Raw genomic sequence first — 21,260 nt, forward strand, 5'->3', positions numbered from 1 at the left:
ACATACGGCACTTCGGAAAAAAAAAGAAAGAAAATGATGCAGTTATGTGCATCAGTTTCTCCAGCAGACACTTTGATAAGCGCTTTGACATTGCTAACCATTGAAAGCATACTGAATACCACTTCAAGCACTACTAAAAGCAAATAAAAAATAAAAAGTACAGGCATACCCCACTGTAATCTGCATTTGGCATACAGAAAAATGATCTTTGTGGGGCAATATATGGAGAAATATGTGCACTGTACCCATGGCCGAACATAAATATAACCTTCAGAGACAGCTGTGGACATTAAGCCTTATGAACACAGACCCAAATGGTCCAATGCAACAGATCCTTCATAATCAACTATTTTTACAAGGTTCAATCTGCAGTTACTGAAACCTCACTCACATCATATCTGCATTAAAAACGTGATGGGAAAACCATTGTTTTTGTGCCCTTGCAGAAAAACGGATGTTTCTGCACCATGGTGTGAATGAGGCCTTAATCCGGCATTTTTCTTATCAGCGGATGACAGATTGCTTTACATACAAATACCACAATATCTTATTAAAGGGGGCCCAACACTCTGCTATGCCGGCTTATGACAATCACTGGGCAAAAGGGTTACATTGAACATATAGGGGGTTCATTTACTAAAAGGGGAGAGTGCACAAATCTGGTGTAGGCAGCTCTGCATAAAAGGTTGTTTGGTCAAAGCCTAATTGAAGAAGTTGAATTTAGAAGCTCATTGGCTACCATGCACAGCTGCACTAGCTTTTTCACTCTCCACTTTTAGTAAATCAACACCATATAGTATTAATGAAAAGGACAATGGAGCTGTGCAGAAACACACCAGTGAAAGGAACTAAACCATGTTTAAATTGTCAAATCAGGCCCTAAAAGCAACTTGCCTTTACACCTTTAGGAAAGTACCAAAAAAAAAAAAAAAAAATTGATATTGCTGCTATACTCTATATAAAAGATATAGAAAATCTCTGAACTAAACATTGGTAATGAAATAAATTTTAATTCTATATCAACAATCTACCCAAATCCAAAGCCTCAATTTTTGAGTGGAACCATATATGTCACAAAATTGTATTTCTGTAACTTAGCCCAAGAAGTGAAAAAAAAAAAAAAATACCAATTGCATTAAGTTATTATGTATACTGTAAGTGCCTACGACAAATCAGAGTGCTGCCACCTAGATAATGCCAGGTTGTCAGCTAACCTGCGTCTGAGTCACTGCTATCTGAAGAGCTGGAATCGCTGCTGCTATCCGATGTGGATGAAGAGCTGCTGCTGCTGCTTTCACTTAATCGACTTGGTCCTCCAATCACCTGAGGCACAGCCGTGGCTTCAACTGTGTGACCAAACACAAATCAGAATGTTAGTCTATGGCGCGCTACATACTAAAACAAAAAAAAAAATAAAAAAAAAATAAACCGTGTTTAATTTTTAAACTTCATCGTGTGCAATAAGAAATATTCAGACAGCATCAAATTGGTGGACAAATCAGTAATTTCCGAGCAGACGAGAATCAAAGTGTATTTATCTGCCTAAATAGGTCTGGATGGATGAACTGCAGGAGATCAATTAGAGTGGGGTCATTTACCAAGGTAGCTAGCCTGTCCATGGGGCATAGTAACAGACTTTAAACTCCTTCAGGAAATTAGGGGGGATAGTCATAGCTCCCAACTGCCCCCGATTTGGAGGGACTGTCCCTGATTTGGAGCAATGACCCACTGTCCCTCATTTGTCCCTCACTTTGGTCTGATCTATATAGATCAGTGGTCTCCAAACTGCGGCCCGAGAGCCGGATGTGGCCCTTTGCTTGCCTTTATCCGGCCCTTGGGGCAGTATCCCTCCCACTGATATGAGACACTATTCTGTTATCGGACACCAACAATGGAGCATCATTTCTCCCACTGACACAATTAATAGAGTACTATTACTCCCTATGATACCAGCAATGGGGCACTATTCCTCCCCCTAATACCAGATGTTCACCAACAATGATGCCAGGAAAATTTCTACTCCCGCTGGTCAAAGTCCGGCCCTCCAAAGAGTCTGAAGGACAATAAACCGGCCCTTTGTTTAGAATGTTTGGAGACCTCTGATACAGATGTATATAAAATGCACCTTTTATGTATCAAAATGTGTTTTCCAGCGCTAAACCTTTTCATCGGATTTCTAAATTGCTGCATTTGTAAATTCCAAAAGCCAATATAAAGGAAGAGTGGTGGTAAAAAAAAAAAAAAAAAAGAACTTGTGGATTTAAACAATCTTGTATTTTTGTATAATTCCCTTTTAAGAGGGTGTGGCAAGGGGTGTGTCCTATGCCTGCTTACTTTTGCCGATAGGTGTCCCTCATTCCCATCTAAAGAAGTTGGGAGGTATGGGGGATAGTGCAACTAGTCAAAGCTGTGCACCTGCCTGACACTTTACATGGTGGGATCCACACGTAGGCCGTTTTTGTCTGAAGAGGTGGGTCAGGTCAGTACAGACAAGGCAAGTTGGGCAGCTTCTCTGTTCCTATTACAAACCCACTCAGTGTCAATTGTAGGTCATTGGGGAATCAATTAGCTTATCTAAGGCCCCATTCCACCTCAATCCAATTCGGACATCGAGAATTTTTGATGCTGGCTACATGATTAAAAACCATGTGCAATCTACCAAGGTAGGATGCTGCCAACATTTTAGTAGAAAGAAATTATCCATAAAAATAAAAAAAAACACAACTGCATGCACATCAGTGTATAAAAAACATATGGGAAAAAAACTCTTCAGTCACAGACCTGAGATTTTAGTCTTCTTGGCAAAGTTTAGTTGTCCACTAACATCCTGAAGTCTCTTCTCAAGTTCCTGTTTCTTTTCCTTATTCAGCTCATCCTTTGATTTTAAGGGTTTTTCAGCTAAAAATAAAATGCATTTTTTTTACTGTTTAACCACTTCCATACAGGGCACTTATACACCTTCCCGCCCAGACCAATTTTCAGCTTTCAGCGCTGTTGCACTTTGAATGACAATTGCGCGATCATGCAACACTGTACCCAAACTAAATGTTTATCATTTTGTTCCCACAAATTGATCACCTGGGATTTTTATTTTCTGCAAAAAAATAAAAAAAATGACCGAATTTTTTTTAAAAAAAATAAGTTTTTGTTTGTTATAAAACATTGTAAATAAGTTTTCTCCTTTACTGATGGTACTGCACTGACCGGCACTGATAAGGCGGCACTGATGTGGTGGCACGGATGGGCACTGAGAGGCGGCACGGATGGGCACTGAGAGGTGACACGGATGGGCACTGAGAGGCGGCACGGATGGGCACTGAGAGGTGACACGGATGGGCACTGAGAGGCGGCACGGATGGGCACTGAGAGGCGGCACGGATGGGCACTGAGAGGCGGCACGGATGGGCACAGAGGCGGCACGGATGGGCACAGAGGCAGCACGGATGGGCACAGAGGCAGCACGGATGGGCATAGATGGGCACCAATAGGTGGCACTAATGTATGTGTTGTACTAATGGATGACAATCAGTGCCAAACAATGCCTTCCAATCAGTGATGCCCATTGTGGGCACTGATTGGCATCCATTGTGGGCACTGTGGCATCTTTTTGTGATAGTCATCCCTGGTGGTCTAGGGTGGCATACCTGTGGTGGGCATCCCTGGTGGTCTAGTGGCATCCCTGGTGGTCCAGTGTGGGCATCCTCGGGGGGGCTGCGCTGATAATCGATCAGTGCAAACCCCCCGTCAGAGGAGCAGCCGATCGACTCTCCTGACAGATGTGAGTGAGGAAAAGCCGATTACCGGCTTTTCCTGTTTACATTGTGATCAGCCGTGATTAGACACGGCTGATCACGTGATAAAGAGTCTCAGACTGACACCCTGCAACAACGATCACCGCGATTCAAATCTTGGGAAAGGCCCCATTGTCTGTTTATTATCTGCATCCAGGTTTTGTAGACATACGACAATCAAAGCAACTGTACCAATATAGCACAAGGCAACTTACTAATGTAGGGGCCACATAATCCATTGTACATACTTCCCCATTGTTATAGGGGTTCACAGTTATATGACATCTAGAGTTATTTGCGTGCCAAATTACGGGAAGATCCGTTTTTGAATGCGATAATGAGTTTTCCCATCGGTAATTCCCATAAGGCCCATACACATGATCGGACTTTGACAAAAAATGTCAGACGGACCTGTTTGATGAGACAATCTGACCGTGTGTACACTCCATCGAACAGACAAACTTTCCGACAACAAATGTCCTACGTCGGCTAACCCACTCGTGTGTACACAAGTCCATCGGACTAAAGTCCAAAGTACAAACACACCTGCTCAGAACCAATGCTAAAGATCAGACAATAGCAAAAGTTGCCCAAAGGGTGGCGCCTATTACGTCACTACGTTCGTGTTTGTTGGCTGAAAAAGTCCTGCCGTGTGTATGCATACCAAGTTCACGGACAACGCCCTTCGGAGCAAAATCCATGGAAAAGTCAGTTGGAAGACCGATCGTGTGTATGTGGCTGAAGACTCACCAAAATTGTGCTATCAATTCACATCACAAAAAAAAAAAAAAAGGGAAGGGGAACGCTTTGAAAAAAAACAAAAAAAAAACAAATGCAGTTTTCTAACATTGCTTCTCACTTTCTACACCTCAACACACAGGTTAACATTTGCCAGCTTTATTCCAGTAGCCAATACACACCATTTGATTTTTTGGGTTTCTTCCTCAGGATAATCGCAACATATTTTGCCAAGCTTCTTAAGGTAGATGGTTTCAAGGTTTCGAAATCTATTTCAATTTCATGAGGATTGGATTCTTTCAGGGAAGGCTCCCTAGACTGGATGATGTGCACAATACGAGATAATTTTTCCCCTGGCAATTTATTGATGTCCAAGCTTAACTGTCTCTTTTCATCATAACTCATAGCTTTAGCATTATCTTCATCTTCTGAAACAGTCAACTTCCTTTTCTTGTTCTTGGAATCACTTTAAACATAAAAGAATCACAAGTTAAAACTTCTAAAATTAATTCTCCACTTAAAATCAAGCTGTAATACACTCATATGTATTACAATTCAAAGATGTAAAAGATCTAACACCCATTTATGGATTAAGAAATGTATTTTTAAATAGTACATTAGCCTGTATCTATTAGGTACCATGCACACGGGCATTTACCCCCGATACAGAAGGTACCGGTGCACTGTCTAGCCTAGAACCCTGCTGCCAGCAGACTATCAAAACTCTAAGGGCTGGATATTGCACTTAGTTGTACTAACATTTAGGACAGTATACGCCCAGGGACAAATGTTCAGAACACAGACTTCTTACATCTTGGGTATTCTCCCCATGGAACATTCTGCCATAAAACATTAGTACCGGTAGGCAGGGCTTTTTTTCAGGGGGAACTTGGAGGAACTCAGTTCCACCACCTTTGGCTCAGACCCTTTGGTGCCCGCTCACCACAATCACTTGTAAACACAGAAGTCTGGTTTCTGTGTTTAAAAGTAACAGCTCTGCACTCTGTGTGTAACCCCCCTGAACTCTGCACTCTGTATGTAATGCAATCCTGGTATTTAATGCCCCTTTAAGACCCTTCTGTTTGTGAAATCTGAACGGGGTCGTGGTTGAGTTCCTGCACCTATTTTCTGAGAAAAAAAAGCTCTGCCGGTAGGTACAGCATTTATCCCTGTCCACCGGAAACCGTTGCAAGCCCCACAAAAAGTTTCACCAGTAGTGGGTCTGGGCAGTGGGGATTTACTCTGTTATAAACATCTGTACATCAACATTGTGGGAAGAAGCAGCAGCACTAAGTCAGTCAATCATTACTGCAAATCAAGCTGATTGGAGGAGAGAGAGAGCACAGAGATTCCAGCTTAAAAAATATTATTGCAGTGAAAGCAGACCATCTGTACCGGTTTTGTGACTGGTAAGGGTATCTGGATCACAAAGCCAGATAAACAGTATTAGAAATGCACTGTCAGATAATCATTCACAGATTTGTATTTCAACTGTGTATCAAGCCATTTGCCTATACCTCCTGCTGAACACATTTTTGTCTGTCTGTAACCCTGATATGAAGACTTCAAAATTGACCCAAAATAATAATAATAATAATAATAATAATAATAATAATAATAATAAAATAAAAAAAAACAGTATTCTGACTTCAGAGGTTATATTTGGGTCAGTGACTTACAACCTAGTGGATCCAAGCACCTAGCATTTACGGAAGGTTTATAAAAGAAAACAAAAAAAAAGTTGCGTTCTCCAATACTTTATCTATGAGTAATAACCAATATCTATAATCTGGTGTTTCCAGCAATCATGAAACCACCAACAATTAATCAAAAACCATAAAACAGCAAAATGTCCATATAATCATGAATGTAATAGTCCCATATAACTTGTGATGTATATTACTCCGAAGTAAGTGTTGCAAAGTAGAAACACCTCAACCACACTGAATCCCTCATGAGTAATGGGATCGCATCGAGTGGGGGGGGGCAGAAAGTCCTTAAACCCTCCCCCCCCCAATATAGGGCATGCATTAAAGTAATTGTACAGAAAAATGAAAAAACAAAAACATCTCTTTATTACCTACTCTATGCAATGGAATTGCACAGAGTGGCCCCGATCTTTTTCTTAGGTTCCACGCTGGCGCTCCTGGCTCCTCCTCTCTGTTCAAGACCCCTATAGGAATGCGCTTCCTGTGGGGGAAATCGTGCGTGCTTCTGAGTCCCGCTGCTGCGTTCATTGACAGACAGCAGGACTGGGCCCTCTCATCACCTGAGTTGGTTGACAGGAGCGGGAGCCAATGACTGCCATCAATCTGCCCAATGAGGAGGGAGACAGCCCCAGGAGGATCAGATTGGGCTCAGGTAAGAATAAGGGGGAGCTGGGGGGATGCTAAAGCAGAGAAGGTATTTTACCTTGATGCATAGAAAGCATTCAAAGTGATTGTTTTAAAAAAAAAAAAAAAAAAAAAAAGTCTTTACAAACATGTTCTACTTACCTTCTCTGTGCAGTTGGTTTTCCCGGATCCTCTTATTCTCGGGTCCCTTTTTGCTGCTCCTAGCTCCTCCCTTCTATCGACTGCCCCCGCAGTCAGTAGCTCCTATCGGGCCACCCAAGCCTTGTCGCAACTCAGTGTGTCCATTCACACATGGAGCCCCAACCCAGCCCCGCTTTCTCTCTTCCCTGATTGGCTGACTGGCTTTGATTGACAGCCATGGGAGCCAATGGCACCGCTGCTGGGGCTCAGCCGTTCAGAAGGAGTGTCCCGGACGGCTTAGACATTTGTGGACATTGCTGGAGTGAGATGGGGCTCAGGCAGGTAATTAGGGGGTGCTGGGGAGGCTGCTGCATACAAAAGGTTTTTTTATCCTAATGCATAACTCCTTTAATGTAAAAAGCGTTGAGGCTTTAGAACCTTTAAAAGTAAAAAAAACATTTTAGCTTTAGAACCACTTTAATATCAGTGTTTGAACCATTCAGTAAATCAACTAAAATGATTCTTATTGCCATCATGTGTACATTTCAAAGAAACGCATGCAAAAGCAGATATTTATAAGATGACTTCTCAAGTCACATGCTGGGCTAAACACGATGCCTTACTTCAAAGATTTCTTTTTTACATCCTTGCGTTTCCTTTTCTTTTTTGCTTTTTGGCTGTCCTTTGTTATCTTTCGTTTTTTCTTGCCCTTATTTTTTTTCTCTCTCTTCCGTTTCTTTACACTCTTCTTGGGAATGGGAACAGCTCCTTTGGTTAAAGTCTTAAGTTGCTCTTGTACCACTTTCAGCTGATAATTAAGAAGCAAAAGCAGTTAAGGTGTTTGTTAGGTTATTGTAATGAATCATTTTGTGTGTCTTCATCATTATACCAAAACGTATGAGATTTAAAAGAACCTCTCAGCTAATTTAAAGATCAAAGTCCAACTTCCCCTCCCCCCCCCATTTAATCTGTGCTTTAAAAAAATAAAAAAATTGCACTTTGCTTTGGTCGCTCTTCCCCTGAGATCAGCCCCAGTGTTAAATGATGCCCAGTGTCATTGAATCCACACCCTGGGTATGATGGTATGAAAGCCTAACTTTGCACTAAAAAAATATATATATTTTTGTGCCTCAGCTGATTAAGAATAAGATGCTTGAACAGTATTACTTTTCTTAATCCACAGTCCCAAAGTCTTCTCAATTGTCAGTTCCAGTTGCGACAACTAGCATAGGTCCCAACTGTCCCTGATTTCAAGGGACTGTCCCAGATTTGGAACAAAGTCCCTCTGTCCCTCACTGTGGCCGGATCTGTATAGTTGTATGTAAAATGCACATTTTTATCTTTGAAAAACGCGATTCACAGTGCTAAACCATTCATCCAATTTCTAAAATTGCATAAAACATTAATTGTTTAACTATATATATATATGTTTTTTTTAAATCTCTTTTAAGGGGGCTAGGCAGGGGGGGGGGGGGGGGGGGTCCTATGCCAATATACTTTTTCTAATAGGTGTCCCTCATTCCCATCTCGAAGTTGGCAGTTATGCAACTAGTCTCCAGATGTCACTTTTTGGTAGTCTCTGAACAATGTTCACAGGGCAGCAAGCCTCTCATTGATATTCTCACGTACAATGCAGAACCACTGACCCCTATTAATCCTGCATTGACATGATGAATTTGATAAAGTGCTGGCCCAAATTCCAGTGCAGGTTTAGGTAAGTACTGCCACTAGTTTTGTTGTCAAAATTTTAACATGTCAATTTTAAAAGGAAAAACACACACCCACTTACCTGCTCTTGCAAAATAGTCAGCTGTCGTGACCTATCAGCTTCAGAATCAGAAGAAGAAGAGGAGGAACTTGTACTGCTGCTTTCACTGGAAGAGGACTTGTATGGATTTTGAGTTGTAACATCTACAGGCTCATCAGGGATTTTTGCAAATAAGGTTTCAAAAACATCCTGAAATGAAATACACAACTAACCATTAAAATGTTAAAGAGCATTTCAGGTGAACTAAGAAAGTTCTTTACTGTTCTCCCTGAACTGAGGCTCTAATAAACTCATCCATTCATTTCAAAATACAACAACATTTCATGATGCACAATACCTCTAGCACTATTATAATACCATCTGCTCCTCCTTCATTTGGGAAAAAAATTAAACTTCCCCCCAAAAACACACACACCTCCAGTTAGTTACCACTACAGACAGTGGGGTAGGCAGTCCCCAATTTCAAAATGAATTACACTGTCGATAGCGCAATTCATAAATTAACTGACTTGACATGACTGCCCGTTTCCTGACCAAACCATGCCTTGTACTGTATATCTGTGGGGGATTTACATTATAATTAGTTTTCAACCCTTTCAATGCCACCAGCATATGTCCCATGGCTGTATATTTGTCAACTGTTTTGGTGGAAGAGATTTGTGAGGCTGTTGAGGTGCTTGATCAATTCCACCTGAAAAGTATTGATGTGCCCACGTCTCCCTCTCACAACCCTCTTTCCCCCTATGTAGAGTTCTGCTGAAACCCTGGAGCAATGTTGATTATGCCACTTCCAGGCTACTGTGGCCAGGGATGAGGCTGATCAAGAAAGAAGAAAAAAAAAAATAGTAATAAAAACCACACGTACAAACCACAACCCACCACCAACACACTAATCTTCAGGCCTAAAAATGTACATTTTGACAGGTGTGCAAAAAAAAAGGGCTCTGGCAGAAAAAGAATTAGGCATCTTTCACACGGGACAGATCCGTGATGATCTGCCCCGTGAACCTTCGCTCGCTCAACTGGAATCACTCCGCTGATTCCCGCTTAGCCGGCGGATGACAGGGCGGTCCCCGCACACTGTGCACGGACCACCCTGTCAGATCTCCGCTCTCCCCTATGGGGGGGGGGGGGGTGGGGATCTTATTTGAACACGGACCGTCTATCCGTGTTCACCCGATCCCATGACGGATGGAAAAAATAGGGTTTTCCTCCGTCTGCAGAATCTGCGGATTGCGGACTCGGATGAGATCGGGTGTCAGCGATGTTCATCCGCTGACACCCGCAATCTCAAAGGGATCAATGTAGGTCCTTTTTCATCCGTACACAGATTGATGAAAAAGCGGACATACGGTCCGTTCGTGTGAAAGAGCCCTTAAAAGGAGTGGATGCAACTCATCAGGCTAAAGTGGGTGCAGGTGTCCCTATTCCTCAATATATAAAAACATAGGGAAAGAACGTTCATAAAATGGTAGCTTATATACCAAATAAAAACACAATTAGACCATAGTAGCACAAAATAACTTTTTTCATAAAGTGTCTCTTCAAGCATCTCGATTAGTGTTTTGCATCTACTGTATGTACATATTTCTTCATCATGACATTGACAGGGCATCATCACAGAAGGTTTTTGTACAATTAGATACACCATTTGCTTGAAGTGGATGACTGCTTCAATTAATATTTTTTTTAATGCTCATGCTTTTGTTTGTTCCCTGGGCTCTCCTTCCATCGCCTGGAGAAATAAACGTCCTTGCTTGCACTGAGGGGAATTACCGGTATACAGGTTTATTTTAAACAATTTAGCCTCACTCACAGGGGATGTTACTTAACACCAGTTTGAGGGGTGCGTTTTGGCTGCACACAGACGGCCTGTGTCCAGAGCTGATCACTCACATGTAATCGCTGCATGAGAGATTACATGAGAGGGGTGGCGATTAGCTGAGGAAGTCAGCAGATTCCCATTTCTTTCAGTGAGGCTACCTCCTGCAGCCAATTGTGGAAACCCCGGCTTGGGTTCTTGCATCCAATCACAGTGAGGGTGCATTCGCAGGTGTGAATGCACCTCTACCTGAGAGAGCAAGGATAACTTGCCACAAATTTGTGGCAGTGTTGAATTGTAAGTCTGTTAACTTGCTGTACATTTTCACTGGCAAGTTGTACACTTGACAGCTTGACACTTTTCCCAATTTGTAGCAAATTTGCGGCAAGTCTCTAGCAAGAGCAAAGTTGCAGTGATGAGCCTCCAGCAAGAGCTCTGCAAGTCTACAGCATTAAAATTCAGCCAGTGATGTCTGTGGTAGAATGATTATTGCACAACATGGCTGAACCAAAACTTGCAGCAGACTTGCAGAATATTTGTAAAGAAAGTTGATCTGGAGTCATGCAATGCAGACTTGCAGCAATTGTGCAAGAAACTTGCTATCTGGGGCACTGCTGCTTTTGTGAATGAGCCATTAGGTCAAACTGAAAAATTCTATCTTATCACTTTGAGACCGAAAACACTTGGTGCATATGTTCTTAAAAAACTAAAAAAAAACTAAAAAAAAAAAAAAAAAAAAAACACGCCACAAAAATGTGAAGACATCCAGGGGAGGCCTGTCCATTAAGGGCACAGTCTTCCCTATCCATGCTACCGCCACCCCCTATCCATGTGTCTGACCCATTTCAGGTAGACGGGTGCATGAATTACAGTGGCAGTTTTTTTTTTTGATGCACCGATTAGAACCAGGGGCTTGAATAGGCTTCAAAATTGGGTGGACTCCAGGCGCAGAGCACGGTGCTCGGAGCACACCCAGGGCTCTATTCTCATACTGAATCGCCTCTCCGCCAATCAGAAAGTGTGGGTCTTAGACACGTTTCCCGATTGGCTGAAAGCAGAAGCACTCCGATTCCCCGTCGAGGAAGGAGGAGATAGAAGGAGATAGAAGCCGCCAAGCAGGTGAAGGAGAAGCTGCCCATGATTGCCCGCCATGGATGAGGTAAGTGCAGCGGCCGACCAACCAACCAACCTGACTGTGGGTTGGTTGGCCACTGAAGACCTCCTAGGTAGCACAAGGGGTGGTCCAGGAGTACAAAATGTATTTTATTAAACATAATAATTACACAGAGTAACTCTGTAGCATACCTGCAATTTTCGAGCCATGCAAACCACTTCACTGTCTGGAGGATTGCACTTATTACAGTTGGCAAACATTAAGCGAACATCAGATGCAAACTCACGGGTATCTTTGTATTGTCCATTCTCCATTTTATCCTCGATATAAAAAGTACAGAATAGTTAAAAATTACAGAAAATTAAAGAAAAAAGAAAACCAAAAGTGTTTATTCTGCATATATCCCACTGACAAATATAATATAAACTAATTTTAAAGAGGTTGTTGAGCTGGTTAAAATATATAAAAGTCAGCAGTTACAGATACTTTGGAGGTGGATGGGGGGCGTTTGCAGGCGAACATCTGCGACAATCACCTAGGCCAAGGGTTCTCAAACTACGGCCCTCCAATTGTTCAGGAACTACAATTCCCATCATGCCTAGTCATGTCTGTGAATGTCAGAGTTACACAATGCCTCATGGAAGGTGTAGTTCGCAACAGCTGGAGGGCCGTAGTTTAAAGATCCCTGACCTAGGCGGTAGGAGTGAAAGCAGGTACTTGCCAGCCACTACCAGCTAAACCCCCCACCCCCCCTCCCCTCAAAAAAAAAAAAAAAGTGCCAAATATTAAAAGGAGGGGAGAGGATTACAAAAGGCAGAACCTTCCCTTTTAGAGTGAGGTTCTGGTACTAGGTGGCTAGAGACAAGTATAACTAAAGTGCCTTCTAGTAAAAAAAAAAAAAAAAAAATCTAGATAAATTCATCTTAGAAATACTGTATAGCCACTATGGTTCTTTAGCATTGAGTGTGATCCAGCAGATTGTTACTCTGTACATCTACAAATTTCTACTTCACTTTTCCAATCACTATAATATCATACAAGCTGATGATCGCAGAACCAAGTGGTCCATCAAGTCTGTTCTATTTTTTTTTTGTAAAGCATCGTTCAGGCCGCATCGAAATACAAAATATACCAATTGTTTACAGTTTTTAAAGCGGAAAAATTCATTTTTTTTTAAATACTCTGAAATAATTGTGTCCACGTCAACATTTAGATTAGGTCATTAATGTGGTCCTTTTAGGTTTAAATCGTGCAAAACTAACCTGATCTTGGAAGCAGACAGGGTCCATCTCTGCTGTAGGCATGTGAAGCCCTTGTCTACATTTCCAGGATTCGGTGCAGCTGGCTACCCAGCATGCACCTCCCAATCTTGCGCCTACGCAGTTAGTTCAGAATTAGACGAGTCTCATGGACTCCTGGGATAGATGATGCCGATATCCCAGGAGTCCATGCGAATCGCCCAGGGACAAAATCGCCTAGGGGGCCAAAGCCGGACGTGCTGCAGAAAATAATTGCAAATAAGGAATTTATAAAAAATATATTGCCATTTATAACCAGCAGCTGATACTATACTCGGATACAAAACAAATGCAATAAATCAATTTATCACCTTCCTGTCCTGCCTATAGCAGATTGACAGGCGGATGGGGCTTTTCTCCTTTGGAGTGGACATCATATAATGTCCCCTGTAAAGGCACCGCCCACGGGGCCATGCAGCGGCACGATCAGACACTGACAGATCGATGACTGATCAGCGTACTTGATTGCTGTTGGTACCATGTGGCCGTTGTGACCAATCACAGCAGGTCACATGACCGTTGTAAACGATGGATGGCTTTTTTTCATGCCATCCATTGTGTACAATTGTGTTGCTAGTGGTGATTGATCAATGCAATCACATGGTAGACAGGGCCAATCACAGCCTATCTGTACCATGTGATTAGCTTTGGCCAATCACAGCCAATAATAACAAAACCAACTGAAATCAGTTTCATTCAGTAAGTAGTAATAAAAAAAAATTGCGATGACGCTGTACTGCACTAGTGACAGTATGTACAAAAAAAAATAAAAAAAAATTATATATTTTTTTTACATTTTCCCCAAAATTATGAAAAAAAAATTACAACTTCAAAAACTATAAGCCAATGTGAACGCACGTATTGTGCAAGCCAATATAATACAGTGCAATGCATATATCACGAATATCAGTGACACAAAAATCTGCAGTGAATATATAAAAAGTTCAAGCAAATGGGAATGGGCAGTGATAAAAACACCCAAAAACAATACTTCATCTGTTGTTGGCAAAAGCATCTAATGATTTTACCCCACACACTACATGCAAAAAAAGGCATACCAGAAGGCTTGCGACCCCCAGGAAAAAGGGATTACAAAAAGCTGGATTAATCTGACTTCTCTCAAACTTTGCAGCTTCTCTCGTCTCCCAGCACCATAGGGGAAGTGAAACAGATAACCTCGACACTCTTCTGCAGCTCAATGGGACCAGCAGCTCACACAGACACTTCCCATAGTGTAAACCCCCCCAAAATTAAGAGGCTTTTATTAACAAAAATGCATTCAATATTCTGCAGAGTTCACAGAGCTGTTTATATATAAAACTCCGGATTGCCAGCATCCATGATGGCTGCTGCTCGGCATGCATGCATGGTAACAGGTGTCCTAGAACACTTTATTATATTTGTGTTGCACTGTATTATATTAGTTTACAGTACACATGAAGTGTGTTTGCACGTTAATGCACTGGTTTACATGAATAAGGCATAAGGTGGTCATACCAAATATTAATTTGATTTGGGTTTCCCTTCTGTTCGTTTAGTTTGCATTTTTTTTATTGATAAAAAATGAAACTATTAAAAGTGATTACTGTATATACTCGAGTATAAGCCGACCCGAATATAACCTGAGGCACCTGATTTTACCTAAAAAAACTGGGAAAACTTATTGACTCGAGTATAAGCCTAGGGTGTCCATCTGCATGCCTCACTGTGTCCATGACTAGACTGAGGTTTAACATGGGAGTAGGGCTGCAACTAACGATTATTTTCATAATCGATTAGTTGGCGGATTATTTAAAAAAAAAATATTTAAAAAAATGTTTTGGGCCAATTTGTTGTTGGGCAGATTACAAAACACAAATTGCCGCAAAAACACATTACATGCTTTTCTGCAGCTTCTCCATTAAAGTATATTGAACCAAAAAAACAAAATAACACCGTTTTGCATTAAAAAGTCCTTGCCCTTTCCAAATACGCAGCAGCTGAAAAAAAAAAAAAATCATGGATGTGAACATGTCCCATAGGAAAACATGTAACTGAACTGTAGTGTGTTTCTGCAAAAAGCACCAAAAAACAGAGGTGTGAACCCAGGCTTGAGATGTTTAGTAACATAATGGAATAAAAAAAAAAAAAACTAAGTACAAAAAGAGCAAATAATCGCTACTGTAAGGGGTTAATTTTTTTTACTGTGGGACAGTGAAAGTAATATTTACAGTAGAGATTTGCTTTTTTGTACTATAAAGGGCTAATTTTAGTTTTTTTAACCCCATTATGTTACTGGCCGATTAATCGATTATGAAAATTGTAATCGATTTCATAATCGATTAGTTGTCGATTAATCGATTAGTTGTTTCGGCCCTACATGGGAGTCTATGGAGCTACATGCGTGCCAAGTTCCGGGTCCAGGGGACCTACGACCAGTCGGTACTGGGTCCACAAAGTCACCGGAGAAATGACCGTTTAACATGGGAGTCTATGGAAGGGGTGCCCGGCTTTGGAGAAAAAAAAAATAAAAATCGGCGCTCCCCGGCCGTAGGTCCCCCAAACTTTGCACACTTGTAGAGGAAGAGTGGGGCTACATGTGTCCAGAGGACCCATGGCTGGCCAGTACTAGGCCCCCAAAGTCCAAGAGATCAGGCACAAAAAGGTGACTCGCGTATAAGCCGAGTGCTGAAAACTTGGCTTACTCGAGTATATACGATATAAACTTTTTTTTCCTGTAAAAATAACAAACATGTTATACTTACCTGCTCTTTTGCAGTTGATTTGAAAATAGCAACACAGAGCCTCCTGCTCTTGGGTCCCTCGTTGCTGCTCCTGGCCGCTCCCTCCTGTTGAGTGCCCCCACAGCAAGCAGCTTGCTATGGGGCACCCGAGACAAGTCACAGCTCCCCGTTTCCATTCAGACAAGGAGCCCTGACCTGGCCCGTCCCCCTCTCTCCCCTAATGGGCAAGCAGACTTTGATTGACAGCAGCGGCAGCCAATGGCACTGCTGCTGTGTCTCAGCCAAATCAGAAAGGAGAGAATCTCAAGTGGCTGTTGCACACAGAAGGCTTTTTATTTTAATGCATAGAATTCAAGAATATAAAAACCTTGTGCCTTTGCAACTGCTTGTATACTTCTATTTCTGAAAGTATAATTTAAACAATTAAAAAAAAAAAAAAAATACAACACCACCACACACACCACAAAAATTATTGCACAGTACTGTATATTTATTTATCAATTGTGGTATCTGCCGAGTGTATCAGTGCTGCGTTTCTGTTGGGGAAATGGGTAAATGTGCAGGGCAATGGTTACGTTCTGGTCCAGCTTCACGTATGGGGAAACTTATACTGTGGTGCAATTGGTGAGCATATTATTCTTTTATCATTACTTTTGTCTGTATAAGAGGATAAATGTACCTATATTATGAGTTTTGCTGGGTATGTTTATATAGATGGAGGGATAGAGAGATTTACTGGCAGAAAATAAAATGTTTTACTATCCAAAGTTAAAACAGCAAAGGGCAGAAGAGTTAATGGATGGAAAAATGACCGAAATTCCGCTTTAAGCAGTCCCCAATATTTAAAAGACAACAGTGAATTTGCATGATGAACTTACTCTGATAGTTGTCAAATCCATGGGACAGGCCACAAGGTCACCTGAACCCGGAAAGGACAGCTCTGAAGAATCAGCAGGCTTGTAGAGAGGCCAAGCATAGCTTGCATGCTTTTTTGACATTAACTCATTTAAAATGCTATTGCAGTGTTTCAGCTGTTCGCTTGATTGATTCAACTTGATGGTTTCAACTTGTTGTGGAGAATCTGGGAGATCTTTGCTTGATGTGTCTGCAATTGTCTCCTCTGTTCTTGGGGGTAGATCGATCTGCTTTGGCTTAGGAATAGTGGGAGAAGACTCACAGCTCTTTGCAATGACCGATACAGCAGGTGTAGTGGTATCTGCTTTCCTTTTAATGCCTTTGTTAACCTAGAAATAAAAGGACGACATTAGCCATTTTACCCAACCCAAAAGCACATACAAGGGCACAAAATTACGGTAGTCATTATCAGTAAAGTTTACCTTCATGTTTAACCCCTTCCATACAGGACATTTTCACCCCCTTCCTGCCCAGGCCAGATTTTAGTTTTCAGCGCTGTTGCACTTTGAATGACAATTGCGTGGTCATGCAACACTGTACCCAAACTAAATCTTTTTTTCCCCCCCCCCCCCCACAAATAGAGCTTTTGTTTGGTGGTATTTGATCATCTGTGCGTTTTTATTTTTTTGCGCTATAAACAAAAGAATAGCGAAAATAAGAAAAAAAACACAATATTTTTTACTTTTTAATTTAATAAATATCACAATTTAAAAAAAAAAAAAAATTCTCCTCAGTTTAGGCCGACACGTATTCTACATATTTTTGGTAAAAAAAAATGGCAATAATCGTATATTGATTGGTTTGCGCAAAAGATATAGGGCCAGATTCACAAAAGAGATACGACGGCGTATCTCCTGATACGCCGTCGTATCTCTGTTTCTATCTATGCGACTGATTCATAGAATCAGTTACGCATAGATATCCCTAAGATCCGACAGGTGTAATTGTTTTACACTGTCGGATCTTAGGATGCAGTACCTTGGCCGCCGCTGGGGGGAGTTTGCGTCGTAAACCAGCGTTGGGTATGCAAATTAGGAGTTACGGCGATCCACGAACATTTTTCCCGTCGTTACATCGTCGCGAGTGTTAGTTTCCCGTCGCAAAGATAGGGCTGCTTTAACAAAGTGTAAATTTACTCCACCATGTTAAAGTATGCCCGTCTTTCCCGCGTCGCTTTTGAATTTTTTTTTAAAAAAAATCTTTTTCCCGGTGCAAGTCTTTTACCCGTCGCGATTCACAAAACGTCGGCGCGTCGTAATTTTGCGCAAAGCACGTCGGGAAATTTGCGACGGGAGCATGCGCAGTACGTCCGGCACGGGAGCGCGCCTAATTTAAATGGTACCCACCCCATTTGAATTGGGCCGCCTTGCGCCGGACCTGTTTACGATACACCGCCGCAAATTTCCAGGTAAGTGCTTTGTGGATCGGGCACTAACTTGGAGAAATTTGCGGCGGTGTAACGTAAACGGGTTAAGTTACGCTGCGCCGCCAGACTGTGAATCTGGCCCATAGCGTCTACAAAATAGGTAATAGATTTATGGCATTTTTATTTTATTCATTTTTTTACTAGTATTGGCGGCGATTTGCGATTTTTTACTGTGACCGTGACATTGCAGCGAACACATCGGACACTTTTGACACGTTTTTGGGACCATTCACATTTATACAGCGATTAATGCTATAAATATGCATTGATTACTTTGTAAATGTGACTGGCAGGGAAGGGGTTAACCACTAGGGGGTGCTGAAGGGGTTGATATGTTCCCTAAGGTGTGTTCTAATTGTAGGGGGGAGGGGACTCTCAAGGGGAGGAGACCGATGTGTGTTCCTCTGTACTGGGAACACACATTGGTCTCCTCACCGCTGACAGGAGGTGGATCTGTGTGTTTACACACACAGATCCACACTCCTGCCGTGATTACCGGCAATCACGGGTGCCCAGTAGGGAAGTGGTTAACAGGAGACAGTGTTTTTTTAAAGTGCCTGAGCAATGCCTCATGGGACATGTAGTCCTGGGAGGGAAGTAAGTGGTTCTAAAGTCAGAAGGTTTTTTTACCTTGCTATAGGGGAACTCTATACTTTAATTGGCTGCTTGCTAGTGGAGTAGAGGAGCCAGAAGTGTCAGTGGGGGACTCCAGAAGAGGAGAATGAGGGCTGCTCTGTGCAAAACCATTACACAGAGCAGGCAAGTATAACATGTTTGTGGTTAAAAAAAAAGTCTGCAGGGAAGATCAGCATCTGATACCAGAAAAGGTGGAGGCCGATAGACTCAAGGTAATATAAGACATTACAGTTACATTTAAAGTGGTTGTAAAACCATTTACAACCACTTTAACCTACAGGTAAGCGTAGATTAACCACTTACCCCCCGGACCATATTGCTGCCCAAAGACCAGAGTACTTTTTGCGATTCGGGACTGCGTCGCTTTAACAGACAATTGCGCGGTCGTGCAACGTGGCTCCCAAACAAAATTGGCGTCCTTTTTTTCCCACAAATAGAGCTTTCTTTTAGTGGTATTTGATCACCTCTGCGGTTTTTATTTTTCGCGCTATAAACCAAAATATAGCAACAATTTTGAAAAAAATGAATATTTTTTTACATTTTGCTGTAATAAATATCCCCCAAAAATATATAAAAAAACATTTTTTTTCCTCAGTTTAGGCCGATACGTTTTCTTCTACATATTTTTCGTAAAACAAATCGCAATAAAGCGTTTATTGATTGGTTTGCGCAAAAGTTATAGCGTATACAAAATAGGGGGTATTTTTATGTCATTTTTATTATATTTTTTTTACTAGTAATGGCGGCGATCAGCGATTTTTTTTTCCGGTACTGCGACATTATGGCGGACGCTTCGGACACTTGACACATTTTTGGGACCATTTGCATTTTTATAGCGATCAGTGCTATAAAAATGCATTGGATTACTATAAAAATGCCACTGGCAGTGAAGGGGTTAACACTAGGGGGCGGGGAAGGGGTTAAGTATGCCTGGGTGTGTTCTTACTGTGGGGGGGGGGTGGCCTCACTAGGGGAAACACTGATCCTCGGTTCATACATTGTATGAACCGAAGATCAGCATTTCCCCTGCTGACAGGACCGGGAGCTGTGTGTTTACACACACAGCTCCCGGTCCCCGCTCTGTACCGAGCGATCGCGTGTGCCCGGCGGCGATCGCGCCTGCCGGGCACACGCACGGGAGTCGGGTGCGAGCGGGGGGCGCGCGCCCCCTAGTGGCGGCTGGGAGAGAGGACGTCATATTACGTGCTCTCGCCCAGCAGAGCCACCTTGTGGACGTATAACGGCGGTGGCCGGTCGGCAAGTGGTTAAGGCTTGCCTATAGGTGCTTGAAATATCTCCTAAACCTACACAGTTTAGGAGATATTTACTATAATCACGGGCGCCGCTGTCTACATCATCGCGCCTCTGGCCAATCAGAGCGCGATACACGGAAGTAACCCCCGGGCAAGATGTCGGCTGCCCGGGTGTTGGAAGAGGACAGTTGTGGGGGCTTCGATCGGAGGCGAGTATTACATAATGAGCTAGTATGCCATGCATACTAGCTCATTATGCCTTTGTCTTGCAGGCGTTTTTTTTTTCCTGGGTTTACTTCCTCTTTATCCACTTAAGGACCGCCTAACGCTGATATACGTTGGCAGAATGGCACAGCTGGGAACAAGCACGTACAGGTACGTGACCTTTAAGAGCCCAGACGTGGGTCTCGCGCACGCGACCCGGTCCGAAGCTCCGTGACCGCGGGACCCGATCACCGCCGGTGTCCTGCGATCGGTCACAGAAGCTGAAGAACGGAGAGAGGTAAGTGTAAACAAACCTTCCCCGTTCTTCTCTGTGGTAGTGTCACTGATCGTCTGTTCCCTATTATAGGGAACGACGATCAGTGACGTCACACGTCCAGCCACGCCCCCCTACAGTAAGAATCACTCCCTTAGGGCACACTTAACACCTTAGCGCCCCCTAGTGGTTAACCCATTCACTGCCATTTTCACAGTAATCAGTACATTTTATAGCACTTTTCGCTGTGAAAATGACAATGGTCCCAAAAATGTGTCAAAAGTGTCCGATGTGTGCCATAATGTCGCAGTCACGTAAAAAAAAATTGCTAATTGCCACCATTACTAGTAAAAAAAAAAGTTTTTTTATAAAAATGCCATAAAACTATCCCCTATTTTGTAGACGCTATAACTTTTGCGCAAACCAATCAAATGCTTATTGTGATTTTTTTTTAACCCAAAATTTGTAGAAGAATACGTATCGGCCTAAACTGAGGAAAAAAAATAAAAATGTTATATATTTTTTGGGGATATTATAGCAAAAAGTAAAAAATATTGAATTTTTTTCAAAATTGTCACACAAAAAATAAAAACCACAGAGGTGATCAAATACCACCAAAAGAAAGCTCTATTTGTGGGAAAAAAAGAACAGCAATTTTGTTTGGGAGCCACGTTGCACGACCATGCAATTGTCAGTTAAAGCAGCGCAGTGCCAAATCGCAAAAAGGGGCCAGGTCTTTAACCTGCATATTGGTCCAGGTCTTAAGTGGTTAAAGTAAACTTTTACCAGTATTGTGCATTATATTTAAAATGACATGCATGGAA

General features: G+C 42.2%; 1 protein-coding gene across 4 annotated transcripts in view; it reads right to left on the bottom strand.

Moving 5' to 3' along the window:
- BRDT (bromodomain testis associated) overlaps nt 1-21,260 on the bottom strand; it is a 206,824-nt gene that overhangs the window by 102,228 nt on the left and 83,336 nt on the right. For all 4 annotated transcript variants that reach the window (XM_040360040.1, XM_040360042.1, XM_040360038.1 and 1 more), the window contains 7 exons: nt 16,607-16,972; nt 11,899-12,027; nt 8,793-8,960; nt 7,627-7,811; nt 4,712-4,995; nt 2,782-2,898; nt 1,215-1,346 (listed from right to left, as the gene is read on the bottom strand). In XM_040360040.1, coding sequence (XP_040215974.1) covers nt 1,215-1,346; nt 2,782-2,898; nt 4,712-4,995; nt 7,627-7,811; nt 8,793-8,960; nt 11,899-12,027; nt 16,607-16,972 — 1,381 coding nt within the window. The remainder of the gene's footprint in view (nt 1-1,214; nt 1,347-2,781; nt 2,899-4,711; nt 4,996-7,626; nt 7,812-8,792; nt 8,961-11,898; nt 12,028-16,606; nt 16,973-21,260) is intronic.

Source organism: Rana temporaria, chromosome 7, assembly GCF_905171775.1.
Source record: "Rana temporaria chromosome 7, aRanTem1.1, whole genome shotgun sequence".
Classification (NCBI taxonomy): domain Eukaryota; kingdom Metazoa; phylum Chordata; class Amphibia; order Anura; family Ranidae; genus Rana; species Rana temporaria.